Genomic DNA, 18,424 nt, shown 5'->3' with positions numbered 1-18,424 from the left:
AAAGTGTTCACTGAATGCTGCTTACTGAACAGTGCTCAGCTGATAGTGATCACTGAATGCTGCTTACTGAAAAGGGCTCAGCTGATAGCTGAACAGTGATCAACTGATAGTGATCACTAAATGCTGCTTACTGAACAGTGCTCAGCAGATAGTGATCACTGAATGCTGCTTACTGAACAGTTCTCAGCTGATAGCGTTCACTGAATGCAGCTTACTGAACAGTGCTCAGCTGATAGTGTTCACTGAATGCAGCTTACTGATCAGTGCTCATCGTTTAGAAGTGTTTCCATTTTTTAGTTTAAAATTAGGAGAATTAGCATAATTCTATGGTTGAAATGTATATTTAGAAATCTTGCTTATTTTATGAATAACCATATAAGAAATGAGTCACTTTTGAGACATAGTTTGAAATACTGTTTAAAATGGCGTTAAACCCAAAACAAAGAAGCAAATCAATGAGCCGCATGGGTTTGTGTTGAGAAATGGCAAAGAAAAATATCAGCAAGAAGTTAAGGATGTTACTAAGAATCACATGATTTCATTACATTTGAACTTACGAGGGTTGTTCAATAAATACCCGGAAAAGTGCTCTCATTTCTTTATTTCTAGTCTCATTTTGCTAAAATTTGAAAATATGACGGATATGAACATACTGAATTCAAATACCTAAATTACAGATTTCAGAACACGCACAATATTTATTTGTCGTCTCCTAGGCAACGCCATTACCTCAAAAGCGGCCCAACGTCATTATGATGCTGTCATATCACACTCAATATACATGAAGAATTGAGAGCACTTTTCCGGGTATTTATTGAACGCCCCTCGTAAAAGAACAGAAGTCCTTAAGAGAGCACAATCAACGTGGGTGGGGGTGGGGGGGGGGGTTAACAACTTCATATGTTGATTTTTTTTTCGGGAGGGTGGGGGTTTGAGGGGGTGGGGGGGGGGGGACAAACGTCTATAATAAATATTGATGAAAATAATATATAAAAAATGTTGCGAGGAGTTTGTACATGATTGGGATGGAGGGGGTGACTGGGTGGAGGAACGAGGTAGGGGAGGGTACTTTGCATGTTGATAAATATTCATGGAAGATCTAAGATTAAAAATAATAATAATAATAAAAATGTGGGGTGGGTGGGGGTAGGGAGGGGGAGGGGATGTAATCAGGGTGGTGGGGTGACCGGGTGTGGGTACACAACTTCACATTTTGATAATAAATATTCATAAAAAAAATGAAGAAATTTAATGAAACTCTCTCAAATTGGTTAGTTTGTTATGTACAAATTTATGGATTTTAAAACAATTTAAGGGCAATAACTCTATAGTTACTAAAGATATCCTGACAAAATAGAGCGTGCACTACCACATTATGGTGATCTAAATTCAGTTTAAGTTTCATAGTTCTAGGTCAAATATGTCTCAAGTTATGAAGATACAATACGGATTTTTTTTCTGTCTGTTTATATTTACTTATAATATACAAGCTGTATTTTTGGCAGAATGTATAGAGGTATATCATAAAAGATAAGATTGTCTGCAACAATTATCAGTCCGTATTATTTTATTTTTTGTGTGTCATAATTGCAGGATTGTTGCGCCGTTTAACACGTGTATTTGGCTCTTTTCTTGGTGCGGGCTTATCAGCTGGTCTGATCTTGTTCTGCTTCGCGTTCCTCTCCGTGCACAATATTACAATAGCAAAGATGATCAACAGTAACTGGAAAATAATAATAAATACCAACAATGAATACATAACACATGAAGATATACCACATGCGTATATATAACATTTAAGTATATAACACATGCACATTTAACCCTTACCCTGCTAAATTTCTGTAATGAACTTGTCCATCTTTCAATTTAGACCGCACACTGTTAAAAGGGGTGCATACCAAAAGAATACTGACTGAATTGGAACAGTGCAAGTCATCATCCGTGTAGTCTGATCATGATCTGCACTGGTCGCAAAGGCAGAATCAATCGTGTCCAGCATGATAAGGATTAAAGAGCACTGATACAAAAAAAGAACGAAACTGCTAGAAAAAGATAGGAAGAAATGGATGCGTTTATATCAATGCGGTTTCTTCTAACACGAAAACCTCAATTACACATTTTCAACATCAAGTAATTTTAATTAATACAGTACTAGTAAACACTTTTCCGTTGTAGTTTGTAAAATCTTCATATATTTAATACTGACATCTTGATACTTTATCTAACTTGATCGCTAACGTTGATTCTCATTACAGATCTGGTGCATGCAGTCGTTGTGCGCATGTCATAAAATCATTATCATCGGAGCGCACGGCAAAAAATACGCATTTTTTCATTTAGTGCATAATATGTATAATGAACTGACTAAAGGGGTTAATGTGACCCTAGTTACAGAATATGTACATGAAAGATACTCTTCGTTCAAATCGCTAGAATCCGGTATATACCGGAGTCTAGTATATATCACAGGCACATCAGATCTGTTTCAGTCACAGCTGCACAAGAACTATGTACTGACATATTTTGATATCAGACACTTATATATTGTCGGAGATGAAGATCAGTCATGCCTTGAATTCTGACAAAAAGTACAAAAATTGTGGTTTTACCTGAAATGCCCCAACACCACCCAGGACGGCAGCTGCTAGAGTTGTATTTCCAAATGTCTCGTCCCAGATTTTATCAAAACAACCCTGCAAGAGAGGTTATCTGTTTAAATCACTTCAAAGGTAACGCATACTCAAATTAAGTTTCAATTATATCTTCAAATTATCAAAAATATCATCTTTGAAATACATAACTGAGCCGTGCCATTAGAAAATCAACATAGTGGGTATGCGACCAGCATGGATCCAGACCAGCCTGCGCATCCGTGCAGTCTGGTCAGGATCCATGCTGATCGCTAACGGTTTCTCTAATTGCAATAGGCTTTGAAAGCGAACAGCATGGATCCTGACCAGACTGCGCGGATGCGCAGGCTGGTCTGGATCCATGCTGGTCGCAAACCCACTATGTTGGTTTTCTCGTGGCGCGGCTCAAATTTTAAGTATTCATTTAATTTGTTTTTCACATATGTTTACATATAAAAGTTAAGGTTTCGCATTTTACCAAATAGAACAAGTTACCATAAAGAAATAATATTGAGAATACTTCTATGGGATAAACGAATTATAGTGTTTACAGTAAGATCAGACCACCGTGCAATATCGCGCAGTCTTGCACAGAGATCCTGCATCGTAAAGATCTTCGCCAATGGAGAGGTCTTGCAAAGAAAGCATCAGGATTGAGGCATTTAAGTGTGCGATACGCCCGGCTTGTCTGGAATCCATGCACACCGCAACACACCACATTCATTGGACTTTACGTACATGACAACGGCTTTAATAAATAATCGATAATTTATTAATGCATTAAAGACTTTACCAAGCAATGTACATTATACAACACCGCAACATTCACTTGAGAATACAATTTTGTGCAACTTCCTACTATATCGAGCAATTACTAACTGAATATTTTCTATATGCATCGATGCATTTACAGATCATGCAAACTTGCTCGAAGGTAGCAATTATTTTGTCGGTGAGGTTTGGAAGCAGAGAAGTCCTGCATCATGTAAATATATATGTCGGTCCTTCATTGGTCTCCAGTATTGTCCATACATAACGAAATTAAATGTTCCTTAATAATATCTGATAATCAAGTTATACGAAAGTGCTAAGTTTTGTTGGCTCTAGTAAATCCCGTACCACACCGCAATACTTTCCCCTACAATGCTCCTGAAAAAAGTTGTTGAAGCACTTATTACGTCAGAATGCCATCCCAACAACGTACAGCGAAATCCATGTCATCCATCACTTAACCTACAATGCAACCGCAAGAACCTTTAGTCTACCAGTATCGAAAGTCGTTTACTAAGCACTGCAAGACGTTACCTACCATGTATCGATAAACTTTACCTGCAATGCAACGCAACACGTTACTTACTATGTATCGACACACTTTACTTACAATGCATCGCAACACTTTACCTACCATGTATCGCTACGCTTTACCTACAATGCATCGCAACACTTTACCTACAATGTATCGACACACTTTACCTACAATGCATCGCAACACTTTACCTACCATGTATCGACACACTTTCCCTACAATGCATCTTAACACGTTACCTACCATATATCGCCACACTTTACCTACAATGCATCGCAACACTTTACCTACCATGTATCGACACAGTTTACCTACAATGCATCGCAACACTTTACCTACTATGTATCGACACACTTTACCTACAATGCATCGCAACACTACCTACCATGTATCGACACACTTTACCTACAATGCATCGCAACACTTTACCTACAATATATATTATTTACGTACCGGCTCTTACTTAGTTGTCCTAGTGATCCTTATACCTTACTAATGATATCATTCGAGTTCATTTTTATACAATCATGTTACTCCAAGAAAACTTAGCAATATTAGTTTTGAAAGGAAGAATATTTTATCTTATCGTCATGAGACAGTAAGCGGGTTGTCAATAGACAAGCCCGGCAGTCCAAGCTTGGGTAGCGGAGTATACTATGCCACGGTCCCTTAACATTTGACTCCAGTAATATCCTTAAACAGAAAGAATAAATACTCTTTATAAATATCTTGATAAATACACAATTCATTACTGAAAATGGTTTCTTGTTAAGGTAGTGTACGCGTAATGACAATCGGCAAATTACATATTCTCATCGCGCGATTCCGGCATTCTCCGTTTTATTCCGGAAAACAATGTTTGTGTTGAGCTTTATTTAAGTCCGAAGAATGCCGAATCGCCTAACGAGAAAACGTAATCAGGCGGAAATTGCCGAGTGTCATCACGGATCCACTTCCTATAAGTAAGTTACAAGGTCAAAGAGGCTGGAAATTCCTTTGTTTGGTCCTCATCCTAGGTAAAATGTGTTTTACGTAGACGCTATTACCTTTTGCATGATGACATTCCAGCCCTGGGATACTAGGTTTGTACCATTTAAACCGCCATAGTCCGACTGAATGTTGTTCTTTAGACTTGTCTTCAAAGGATCTTTAATCTGATAAATATACATAGTACATTTTTTACTGTTAACATAAAAGAGCACATATCTTTAATATCATTCTATATATAACGAAAACCTTTTCCATAGCATAGATTACTATAATTGTTTATTCTAACACGACCCATTTGCTTTCCTGATAAACACGAAAGAAGACTTAATATTACGTGTTATTTTGCAACATCACTGTTTGTACGTCACAAAGTTTACCTCATAGTGTAAAACGTTATAGTGTGGCACTAGAAAAGAAAATCATATAAGGAATTAATTCGAGAACTGTACAATAAGCCCAACAGACAAGGCAAACTTACTGTTTTAGGCGAGCCATAGACTATGCCCACTGTCACTGCCTGGCCGATCAACAAGATGGAACACACAACAACATACTGAAACAGATTTTTGAAGTAAGTCCGCTACTAAGTAACATACTAGCAGACTCGGTTTGATTAAGTCTGTTCATGAGAGGTTATAAAAAGTGCATACCCATTATGCCCCCCCAACCCCCCTAACACCGGCTTAAGCGGAATTCTATTAAAGATGAAACCCGTATGATGACTCTACTTTAGACTATATTCCACTTAAGTCGAAGCTTTTTGTTTATAACTGTTCAAAATATGAATCATATCTCACCAAAAATTGCTTAAAGTAAAATGCTATAATGGTTGAAAAGATTTTATCTTACGAAAATACTCTCTCTTGTTTAATAAAACTTTTTTTTTTTAAAAATAGACTTTGAGGCAGAGTTACTTACAAAAATGAGCATGCATTTGATCTTGCAACACGCACCGCAGCAACCCATCATGGTGATGATAATTATCGCCAGTCCTACGAAAGTAAAGACCAAGGCCAGTGCAAAAAGCATCGAAGACAATTCTAAATTAATATCTACTGTGCCAAAGCCAGCACTGGACAAGGACGTCTCCAGAGACGACTCGGCACCACTTACAGCACCGTCGAGTACGGAATCTCCGAATCGCAGAAACAGTCCCCCCGGCGAAGAAAGCGAGTCCAGTGATCTGTATACAAAGACACAAAGCATTTCAACAGAAACGAATGTAAATAAATACAAAATCAACGATTTCTTGTGCAGAATTCACATCACAGACTGTCTGAATTTCCAAGATAAACCATAATGTTTAACGGTTTCGTTGAGAAATAATGCGAAATTTATATATTTGATATACATTTGTATATCATATTCTAGTGATCGATCAGTTATATATCTTCCCTAGATTAGTTACTATTCCATTTTGATTATTTGAAAATGCAACAACAACAAAAAAACTGCTAGTTTAAGAAACAAAGTAGAACTGTAGAAGTTGAAGTACGATCATCATAAGAAAAAACACGAGAGAAATCTAAATATTACTTGAAATGTCTGAAAGAAAGATCGTTTAAATAACTTACCATAAACAGACAGTTCACAATGACAACAACCATCCGTAATAAATTAGATACAGTCCCCATTTTTTATTGAACAACTTTCAACGCAAAACAGAAAACAGAATTTTTCACAAAGTATTGCGGAACATAAAAATCCAGCACTTGAGACGTTGAAATCTGATTTGGTTCTGCATATCGATTACAGTAATTGTTGTAATTGACCAGTGAGCGTTTTGTTAATTGACCCATTGTTTTTAACTAGGAAACAATGAATGGTTTCTTATACACAAATAAATATTTTTAACTGTATTTGGTTAATAGTTAATATTTGTCTCGTATTTTTATTTCTAAATCTTAAAATATTCACCGCCATACGTGCCTGATCACACAACTTGAAAAAGAAGACATGATTTTAAACAGTGTACCTTAAACAAGACCTATCACGATAGCGCATAGGTATTAGATATCTCTCCCCCGCCACCACCGCGACCTACCCAACTTCCGCCCCCCCCCCACCCCCGCCTCTCTCCCTCCACACATATGATAAGTACAAGAAATATGGTCTCATAATCTTAAAGCAGATTTGTTATTCATGAAGTAATATATTCCAAAGTGTTTGGACTTCATATGCGATGGTATTATGGCACTAGGATTGACCGCCAGGGGAGGTAACTAGGTCACGGATTGGGACTAGAGCTAGCAACAGCTCTCCCTTGCACATGACCATATCTCCTATGAATCTCATGAATAAACGATTTTCTTTCGACGGGGTTGATGATATATCTCTGTTTTTTTAGGTTGTATCTTGCGACTTTAGATTTCATTTCTGCGTCTTCTTCAGGTATGTGTCAGCGTGTGATATAGTCGTTCTTTTGTTTTGTTGGACTTTTAAGTCACATCAACTTGAAACTCGAACATTATTTTTTGCACTAAATTGGTTTCTCAAGTCAATGATAAGGTAATGAAATGTCAGTGGCCGAGTTCGTTCCATTGTACGATGCCATTGAATTTAGTCCAGTTACTAGTATGTTGTCACAAATGACAGCGCAATGTCCGTTTCAATTTATGTCCGGACTCTGCCACCTTGATAATATAAATTATGTGCATTTCTTGTAAACTTGTGCCGTTTTAATGAAGACAGCTGCACATTAATATATCTTAATACATTAAAAAAATAGCCCGTCCGCTTAGCTCAATAAAAGAAGGGCGCCACGGATCTCACGGTTGGGTTGTGAGTTCATTTCCCCGCGAGGCGTATGATCTCCGTGACGATTTGATAAACGACATTGTGTCTGAAACCATTTGTCTTTCACCTCTTATTCATATGGAGAACTTGATAGTTACTTGTGGAGAACAGGTTTGTACTGGTACAGAATCTAGGAATGATGCTTAGTTTAAATGTTCACCATTAAATAAATGAAATTCTGTTGAAAAATGGCGTTGAACCCAAAACAAACAAGCAAATGATACATATAAAGATGCTTACATTTTAATTTTAAAAAGCACTTAAAACTTATCGAATGTAGTTCATTTAGTACCTTTTTATGTCACATTAATTCTTACGATTTTAACAACAACAACAACAACATCAACAAAAATTAAGAAGGCAGCCATAGAGTATAAATTACATAAGATGGTATAGCGCCCAGCAATTACCGTGTACTAAATACTTGGTATGGAAATAAAACTTACAACCTGGATTTTTATATTGAAACTTAAATGCGGTTCAATGAAAGGGTGATTTTGAACACCATACCTGCTTAAATGTGTTGAAGCGAATTATTTATAAATCTTGACAATAAAGTTTTATTATGTACACTGTACTCTGAAAAGACCTCTTTGTCTTTTTGAAATTGAAATTTACTAATTATGATATTTAATAGCATCTACGCAGAATCGGTTCTTTGTTACTTTGTAGATAAGGACCTTAAACAATAATAGAAAATTCTGTTCTGTTTCAAAATCGTAGAGCTTCCTTTCTCTTGTCAATGTGTTGAGGCGATCTTTCATGTCTTTCATCAGGTCTCACTTTGTTGTCTTTGTTCTTCCCACCCGAGCACAGGATAACGAGGGCAAACATTACCAATAACAGCTGAAAAAAATGTTTATAGAAATTAATAACCACTCCATTGTCAGTGATATACGATTTTTTTTATTCCTGCATACCATACAGGAGTGTCCGATGTTTTTATCAGTGCTAAAAAGCTCTGTCTTACTCCCGGGCTGTAAGATAACTCTCGTACTGTAACTGATGTATAATGAAATTTATAAAACAACACTATATAAAGGAGTTTGTTTGATTTTATTCTTACTTTTAATTGTTGATTACTTTTAGTTGTTGTATACGACATGCAAGAAAGTTTCAATCACTGGTTGTATTTTTCAGAAGGGAGTATTTTGCTCTCTGTAACTGTTTACACGGTAACTCGACAGAGCCTCGTTACCGTCTAAACATTTACCTTTGAACTGGATAGTTCCATTTTATGCAATAGCTTTAGTCTTAAATTAACTGCTATACATTATGGCAATAATGTACCTTATTTCTCATTTTTGCTTCTTCGCAAATAACTTCTCAATGTGATATGTTAAATTTGAGGAAGGAAATTAAACACAAATTATAAATTTAAAATCAAGATAATTATAAACTTGCTTCGTCAGAAACAAGAATTTTCTATAAAGTCAGTTTGAAACATGAGTAAAATGAAGTCTTCGGTCTAGTCATTAATTTTTTAACATAGAAAATACCTGCATCAAACAAATTCCGGCCAAAGCTCCTACAGCTATGGACAAATTCCCAAGTGTGTCGTCCCAAATCTTGTCATAACATCCCTTATATGTAAAATATATACACTTCAATTACTTTAATATACATTACAATTACTTAATTACTTTAATATACATTTCAATTACCTTAATATACATTACAATTACTTTAACATTTACTTTCAATATATCGTTAAGACCAACATAGTCTGACAGTATTTTGAATTAACACACTTAAAGAGAAAAATATGACATCATAGTTTAAACTCTTATTATATTATGTCATCTGTTTTGGTCTTCTTTCAATTCTAGGACTAGATAAATCTGGAAGATGGATTCAACGTCCCAAACATGTATGTATCCGCTGAGAAATGGCTCATGAGCCAATATTAATTTGTTGCAGTGTATCAGATGTTAAATTAAAGTTTCTCGTCTGTATATCTTTTTAAAATTGAAAAAAAGGATTTCAACACAGAATTACAAATACTTTAAAAAGTATTCTTTCTCTTTCAAGTAACTTCATGCCTCCAACTGAGTAATCTCGAAGTATAAAGTCTTATTTATATTCATAGTATTAAACAGTTTAAGCTACTTTAGATATGTTTCTTCGAATGACTTCTTTATTATTGAAACTTACAGTGCTTTGATAATTGTTGGAGTCTGTGGCTCCAGTTATTGAAGCACATGTAAAGTCGTCAGAGTCTGGCAGGGTCATGCAACATGCCAGCGGAGTTTTCAGGGTAACTGGTGGAGATAATGAAGTGTAATCATATATCCAGTTTGCTGCTCCAGTAAAATCATCGTAGTTGTTAACACCACAGCACTTGACCTACAATGTAGGATTGCAATATGCATATTTTGTTCTGGAAAAATTGACTCAATTTCTAGCAATCCATACTTACAGTTGTTATACCATAGATCATGGAGCCCATTCAATATCTATGTATTAGAGTTCCGCTTATGCCGGTGCTAGGGGCGTGAGTGGAGTTGCACTTACCATTACCTCTCATTACCTCTAATGAACAGGCTCAGTCAAACAGAGTCTGCTATCATTTTGCATGCTTCCAAAGGATCTCCATACAGATCTGAAGAGGTTTTGTCTGAGTAAACAATCCTGCTCAATCAACAAAAAACGATAAAACTCAGCCAAGCTCTTTGCGAATAGACAGACTGGTTCCCTAACATGTGCAATGTAGAGCACCGATACACGTGAAACCCTTTTATGGAAAGAACCAGTACTGGCCTCTTAGTTAGTGAGAGACACCCACGAGTATCTCTGAAATTTCATGTGCCTCGACAAAGATTCTAACCCCAGACTCTCTGGATTAACAGTGAAGCGTATTGACATTAGAACATCTGTTCTAAGCATCGGTCTCTTACATTTTGTGCATTGTTATGATAAGAATTATGCCTACCTTTATCATCACAACATTCCACCCGACACTTATGATATCAGTGCCGTTAAGACCAGCATAGTCTGACTGTATTTTGTCTTTTAATGGCTTCTTTGCGCTATCGTGAATCTGCAAAATATATGCATATTATAATTATCATTGACATTGACACACGGGGAAATAACAATTTTGCTTATATATTCCGCAGTACTTGACGGATTTTGATAATATAAAAAGCACATAAGATATAAAAACGACTGCTTTCTTCGGCACCAAACGTCTGCCACACGTTTCCCATTGTTTTTTCTCAAACACTTAGCCCAAATTGTTTTTCTCACGCATTAAATGTGTAGATAAAGTGCACACTGGGATTTGGGCGAAGTGCTCGAAGAAAGAACTGAGTGTGCGGCAGATGCTTTGTGCCGAAGAAAGCACTCGTTTTCCAGTCTTTGACGCTTTTTATCTTATAAAAACCCGTCATGTAATTAAGCAAAAATGTTATCTGAACCAAGCCTTTTTTTCACGTACGATACCGAAAAGTCACGTGGGGTTAGCCACCATGACGCTTTCAACATGCCAAATCATGTTTTCAAACAAATGTGACGTTTTTTAACTTCCGTCTTCGTTTTTCGATTGTGGAATAGTCCGATATTATATATCCATAAAGGTAAATGTTTGCAATCACTCTGAAACGTTTCCATTTCTATTGAAGATATAATAAAACACACAAAGCAAATATAATTAAGTAAACCGATTTTTAGATTATACAAATTAGTTCATACATAAAAGGAAATTTAAAGATTTACCCTTGCTTGAGTTTTAAACACAAAAGTAACAACTTAATGTATTGATAGTTATCTACAGAACTTCCTTCAAAAAGTATTCACGCAAATATAAGTAATAGCTGGTGATTTATAACGCATGTGCGGCTTTTTAGGCCCACAATCTACATGTATCAAAACATAACGCTTCCATTTGATATATCAATAACTTGTCCCCCCTGAATGAGTCCGTCCGTCCGCCAGACTGCGTGTCAGAGCAATAAATTTGCCATTCATCAATCATTATGGATTTTGGAATAATTTGGCACAAAAATGTTTCCATTATGAGACGAAGTGTCGTGCTTAAGATCCAGAACCCTAGCTTAAAGGTCATGGTCACACATGAAGGTCAAAGGGTTGTTTATAGTCAATAACTCTGGCATTCATCATGGGGTTACAGTATTACGTGACACAGATATTTACCAGACACCCTATAGTAAACTTAGTAGAACCACCTCTTGAAGAAAAAGTGTTTTCTTAACAGAAATAGAATCTAGTGTGGTTGATCTGCCACTATCTACCCCATGGCAATGTAGGCCTACAAGAAATAAAACCCATCAATCGAAATGAATTATTTGATTCTGAGCAGATTTATTCGACTTAGGGACACCACATAAAACAGTTGTAGAAAAAAAAACAGTATGATAAGATACATTAGAACTACAATGTTGTATTCGACTTAAATGTATTTTGAAGGAATTGGATCCCACGCGCTTGCGCCGAATGTGATTCCGGCCTAAAGAAAAAAAACAACAACAACACCAGAGCCGACTGCTTCATTGCAGATAAAGAAACTGTTTAAATGATCCTTTGATTAAATTACCTCTACCTACGTCGCCAAAACGGGCTACAGTTTTAGACAGAAAGTTTGAAACGCTGAATGTTTTGACGCATGAAACGTTTAGTCACCTATGTAACATCATTTCTCACGTCATATTTGACGTCACGACCAAAGCAGACAGTTCAGCCGTATCCAATATGGAGTTAAAATGCAGGGTTTTCTATTCGTTTGTAAAACACATGTTGTATTTTAGACAGAAAATTCCTAGGTATATTATATATTACCGTATCTGGCGATCCATACAATATTCCAACAACAACTGCCTGTCCGACCAGAAGTACACAGCATATAACGATGTACTGAAGATTGAATATAACACATGAAATTTTAAACTGAACTTGAATTTAGAACATTATTGAGACTTCGTAATAAAACTGTCGTAATTTCGTGTCATATGAAGAAGATTACACATGGCTACTCTATATACAATGTATCTTTAAGTAAACGCCATGGATATATTGTAATACACATAGGTATCAAAATTTTATAACCAATTTATGTGCTTATTAGATAAATCCTCAATATATATGACAAATTAAGCATTGCGAATGGCTCTGATTAGTGTCAGGTGATTGAAACAAGAGCAATTCTTACAGGACTTGGATAGAGAAAACGACAGTAAGTGAACAGTCATTTCTTTTATTATTTTAGTTTTTGAGTTATAAACTACAGTATGGAAGTGTCTTTTTGAGTAATCGAACTGAAAGAGAGAAATATCAGCAGACTTTTAATTAAGTCACGAGTCATTTCCCACCTGTCAAATGTTGTCATTAGTTTTCACGATCTGTCAAAATTAGTTTTATCTTTTAATTCTTCATATGCATAGTTTTAGCAAGTATCTTGATATAATATTGCTACTATCCAATGGTTTTATGTTTTGCTGTCGTTAAGTCGTGTTCTCTTTTTCATTTTACCACAGATTTTATGCGTACATATTCACCTTCGTATTTATGACATCAGTTTGTAAGACAATTCTTTTTTGCATAAATGTATGTTTTTATTTTGTTTCTAAATTATCTTTTCAAACAGTTATAATATATGTGTATGTCTACTGTACACTTGCATAAATTAAATTCATGTGAAATGGATTATATAAATCTAGACTACATAAATATCTACCGTGATGAGCATGCATTTCACATTGCAGCATCCTCCACAGCACCCGAGGAACGTGATGATAGCCAGAAACAAGCCTGTGAAAATGAGACCCAGGGCCACACCACGTAGCATCTCAGTTACATCAAAACTTGACAGGTCAATTGTGCCAAATGTAGAAATACCACTAACTGAATCTTCTATCGATTTTTTTGCAGAATCTACATAATCGTTGATGACACTGGAGCCAAACCTAACGAAAAGGCCAAGAGCGAAAAACGCAAGGCCGATCACCTGTAACAAAATAAATAGTTAAGAGACACGCAGACGACAAATATAATCTTTTGGTCGGGAAGGATGTTTAAACTGTACGGCTAACTGATTTTGTTTCAAAATAAATACAGATTTTTGTACGATTTTATCAAACATAAATGAGCCGCGCCATGAGAAAATCAACATAGTGGCTTTGCGACCAGCATGGATGCAGACCAGACTGCGCATCCGTGCTGTTCGCTTTCAAAGCCTATTGCAATTAGAGAAACCATTAGCGAACAGCATGGATCCTGGCTGGAACCATGCTGGTCGCAAACGCACTATGTTGGTTTTTTCATGGTGCGGCTCAAATCACACGGAAGCAACAATGGGTTTTGGTTTGAGCGAGGTAGGCAAGAACAGTCAATCTAAACTGATGCGTATACGAATTCTTAACTGAGGGGTGAACCATTTGATGGATATACTATTAAATCTAAAGTGAGGGATATAACATTAAACCTGAACTAAGGGATGTATAATCAAATCTGAACTTGATGGTTATACAATTAAATCTGAACTGGTGGATATACTATTAAATACGAACTGAGGAATATACCATTACATCTGATCTGAGGGATATAGGTCTACCATTAAATCTGAAATCTGAACTGAAGGTTTTTTTTTCTGTTACTGAAATAAAATTATGTTTTGTTCCGTTTTATTCCTGTAATCTGAAGTGAATAGATATACAACTAATTACCACTGCCGTGGCGAGTACTTTTAAATATGCGTATTTGTTTTACTTTTGAAAGTATTATACTATACACAAAAATGACATTTATTTTGCAATAGCCTGACATAGTCAAAAATGAAAGACAAATAAACAACATCAACTCTCGTACTTACCAGAAAAAATATATTAACAGCAACAAGGAAAACCTTTGCCAAAGCCGAACAACAACCCATTTGTTGTTTTGGTACTTATCCTCATTAAATTCCTTAAAATTCTTAAAACTGTATGTAAACAATCTCAAACTCTAGATTTTTGATTTATACCACTTCTTCAATAATGTAAGATGTACTGTCTACTTCTTCTATTTCTTTTATTAATCCCTAGTGTCAATTTCACAAAGTATTAAAAGTACGCATATTTTTATAAGTTTAAACCTTGGTGCAATTATAAGTTAAGATTTTTAGTTTAAACATTGAATGTCATCTATTCAAACGAAAGATCGGACAATTTGCTTAGGGGTAATTATATATACCCTGTTAGAGATTTATTTTTAGTCATAATATGTAAATTGTATCACGTTTTCCATTTTTTTTTACAATTTTGAAGGGAGATAATTGCGAATTCATTACGTACGAGAGTCGGTAAAGTAAATTCTTATATTCTTTCAAATAACAAATAATAGTATTTTAATTAATTAAACTAACCCCTACAACCTAACAAACAATTTACGCTACAGTATTTCTTTTGAGCAATACACAGCGCGTAATTTAGTTATCTGAATTGGACTTAAAAATCCCTAAAATTAAAAGATAATACTAAATTCGTCATTTTACTGCGGAACATAAAAATCCAGCTCGCGAGACGCTGAAATTTGATTTGGTTCTACATATTATCGATTACAATAATTGTTTTGTCTAGAACCAAATCAAATTTCAACGTCTCGCGAGCTGGATTTTTATGTTAAGTAGTAATTTGACGAATGTGTGATATAGTCGTTCTTTTGTTTTGTTGGACTTTTAAGTCACATCAACTTGAAACTCGAACATTATTTTTTGCACTAAATTGGTTTCTCAAGTCAGTGATAAGGTAATGAGATGTCAGTGGCCGAGTTCGTTCCATTGTACGATGCCTATGTCCGGACTCTGCCAGCTTGATAATATAAATTATGTGCATTTCTTGTAAACAAAAATTAATACAATAAAAAAATTAGCCCGTCCGCTTAGCTCAATAAAAGAAGGGCGCAACGGATCTCACGGTTGGGTTGTGAGTTCATTTCCCCGCGAGGTGTATGTTCTCCGTGACGATTTATTAAACGACATTGTGTCTGAAACCATTTGTCTTTCACCCCTTATTCATATGGAGAACTTGATAGTTACTTGTGGAGAACAAGTGTGTACTGGTACAGAATCTTTGAATGATGGTTAGTTAAATGTTCACCATTAAATAAATGAAATTCTGTTGAAAAATGGCGTTGAACCCAAAACAAACAAGCAAATGATACATATAAAGATGCTTACATTTTAATTCTAAAAAAGCACTTAAAACTTATCGAATGTAGTTCTTTTAGAACCTTTTATGTCACATTAATTCTTACGATTTTAACAACAACAACAACAACAACAACATCATCAGCAAAAATTAAGAAGGTAGCCATAGAGTATAAATTACATAAGATTGAATAGCGCCCAGCTGAAAGGGTGATTTTGAACACCCTGTGTGTGATGTGTTGAAGCGAATTATTTATAGATCTTGACAATAAAGTTTTATTATGTACACGGTACTCTGAAAAGACCTCTTTGTCTTTTTGAAATTGAAATTTACTAATTATGATATTTAATAGCATCTATGCAGAATCGGTTCTTTGTTACTTTGTAGATAAGGACAATAATATAAAATTCTGTTCTGTTTCAAAATCGTAGAGCTTCCTTTCTCTTGTCAATGTGTTGAGGCGATCTTTCATGTCTTTCATCATGTCTCACTTTGTTGTCCTTGTTCTTCCCTCCCGAGCACAGGATAACGAGGGCAAACATTTCCAATAACAGCTAAAAAAATGTGTTTATGGAAATTAATAACCACTTCATTGTCAGTGATATACGATTTTTTTATTCCTGCATACCAGACAGGAGTGTCCGATGTTTTCACCAGTGCTAAAAAGCTCTGTCTTACTCCCGGGCTGTAAGCTGACTCTCGTACTGTAACTGATGTATAATGAAATATATAAAACACCACTATAAAAATGGAGTTTTTTTTTTTGGTTTTATTGTTAATTTTGATTGTTGATTACTTTTAGCTGTTGTATACGACATGCAAGAAAGTTTCCATCACTGGCTGTATTTTTCAGAAGGGACTATCTGGCTTTCTGGTAACTGTTTACACGGTAACTCGGCAGAGCCTGGTTACCGTCTAAACCTGTACCTGCAACCACTGTAAAAATCTTATATAAGAAGACTCACAACAAGGCCGGTGAACCCACCAAACGCGAAAGCTTTAGTCTTAAATTAACTGCTATACCTTTATAGCAATAATGTACCTTATTTCTCATTTCTGCTTCTTCGCAAATTAACATTATTTCTCAGTGAGATATGTTAAGTTTAAAGTAAGAAAAAATAAATTATAAATACAAAATCAAGACAATTATAAACTTGCTTCATCAGAAACTAGACTGCTTTTATAAAGTCAGTTTGAAACATGAATATAGTCAAGTCTTCGAATTTAGTCCTTATTTTTGTAAGACAGAAACTACCTGAAGTTTAGCCATTAATGTTATCAAATATAAACAGTACCTGAATCAAGCAAAGTCCGGCAAAAGCTCCTACAGCTATGTACTAATTCTCAAGTGTATCGTCCCATATCTTGTCATAACATCCCTTATGTGTAAAACAATATACATTTCAATTACTTTAATATACATTTCAGTTCCTTAATTACTTTAATATACATTTCAATTACTTAATTACTTTAATATACATCTCACTTACTTTAATAGACATTACAATTGCTTTAATAGACATTACAATTACTTTAATACACATTTCAATTACTTTCAAAGTACTGTTAAAGGTGGATAATCAGATTTTGGCCATGTAACGGATTTGTTCGAAACTTTAGCATCTGATCATTTACACTCATTTATGTTCACCACTTAATACAAATTAGATTTTCACTGGAGGTATTTTTAAAATTTCATTTTCCTATCCTGGTTGCCCAACCAAGATAGAGTTATTTTATCATAAGTATAAATTTGATAAACATACTTTGCCTAAGGAATTGTTTAAATATTAGACATATTGTAATATATTTGTTAAATATTTGCATTAAAAATTATGTATTTAGATGGAATTCATTAGAAACGCAAGTTTGAAAAATTATTATTACCTCCCTTTGCCTATCTTGGTTGCGCAACCAAGATAGATTGGAAATAAATGAATTCAGAAGCTACACACAGCTTTAAAACTTGCATTTTGGTTCAGATTGTTCAATAGTTGATATGTCTATCAAATGCAAATGTAAAACTAGACATTGTATCGAAATAAAAAGAAATACCCAGCTTTTTATATACTTTCATATTAAAGGGGAGTAATTACAAAATTTTATAAAAATAATAAAATATACATTTCAAATAGGAATCTAACTCTATGTAATCGGTCTTTTTGTTCCTTAAATAATTCTCTACCAGAATATACAAAAAGTTAAAAATGTCATTAAATGTTGTTTAAATGTGATTGACCACCTTTAAGACCAACATAGTCTGACTGTATTTTGAATTTACCCTTACCCTGCTAAATTTCTATTCTTTCAATTTGGACATTACCATTAGCTGTTAAAAGGACTGCATACCAAAAAGATACTGACTGAATGGCGAACAGTGCATATCTTCATCAGTCTGCACGGATGTGCAGGCTGGTCATGATCTACACTGGTCGCAAAGGCAAAATCAATCGTGTCCAGCATAATAAGGTTTAACACACTTGAAGAGAAAAATAAGACATCATAGTTTAAACTCTTATTATATGCCTTCTGTTTTGGTCTTCTTTCAATTCTATGAC

At 35.1% G+C, this 18,424-nt stretch overlaps 1 protein-coding gene and 2 long non-coding RNA genes across 3 annotated transcripts; all 3 read right to left on the bottom strand.

Moving 5' to 3' along the window:
• Nucleotides 1-1,233: 1,233 nt before the first annotated feature.
• LOC128546314 (uncharacterized) lies at nucleotides 1,234-2,891 on the bottom strand. Its single transcript, XR_008365936.1, has 2 exons — nucleotides 2,613-2,891; nucleotides 1,234-1,723 (listed from the first exon to the last, which is right to left on the bottom strand). It is a non-coding gene; the product is annotated as an uncharacterized LOC128546314 (long non-coding RNA).
• Nucleotides 2,892-4,911: 2,020 nt separating this feature from the next.
• On the bottom strand, nucleotides 4,912-6,913 carry LOC123560480 (uncharacterized). The gene is made up of 4 exons (XR_008365934.1): nucleotides 6,504-6,913; nucleotides 5,848-6,112; nucleotides 5,408-5,482; nucleotides 4,912-5,093 (listed from the first exon to the last, which is right to left on the bottom strand). It is a non-coding gene; the product is annotated as an uncharacterized LOC123560480 (long non-coding RNA).
• Nucleotides 6,914-7,952: 1,039 nt separating this feature from the next.
• Nucleotides 7,953-14,884, bottom strand: LOC123559733 (tetraspanin-4-like). Its single transcript, XM_053552398.1, has 7 exons — nucleotides 14,552-14,884; nucleotides 13,418-13,687; nucleotides 12,523-12,597; nucleotides 10,658-10,765; nucleotides 9,880-10,071; nucleotides 9,225-9,308; nucleotides 7,953-8,571 (listed from the first exon to the last, which is right to left on the bottom strand). Exons 1-7 carry the CDS (start codon nucleotides 14,609-14,611, stop codon nucleotides 8,437-8,439), a joined length of 924 nt encoding a protein of 307 aa, XP_053408373.1. The 5' UTR covers nucleotides 14,612-14,884; the 3' UTR covers nucleotides 7,953-8,436.
• Between the last annotated feature and the right edge of the window lie 3,540 nt (nucleotides 14,885-18,424).

This window comes from Mercenaria mercenaria, chromosome 10 (assembly GCF_021730395.1).
Source record: "Mercenaria mercenaria strain notata chromosome 10, MADL_Memer_1, whole genome shotgun sequence".
Taxonomy (NCBI): Eukaryota; Metazoa; Mollusca; class Bivalvia; order Venerida; family Veneridae; genus Mercenaria; species Mercenaria mercenaria.
This window is presented reverse-complemented; position numbering and strand designations above follow the sequence as displayed.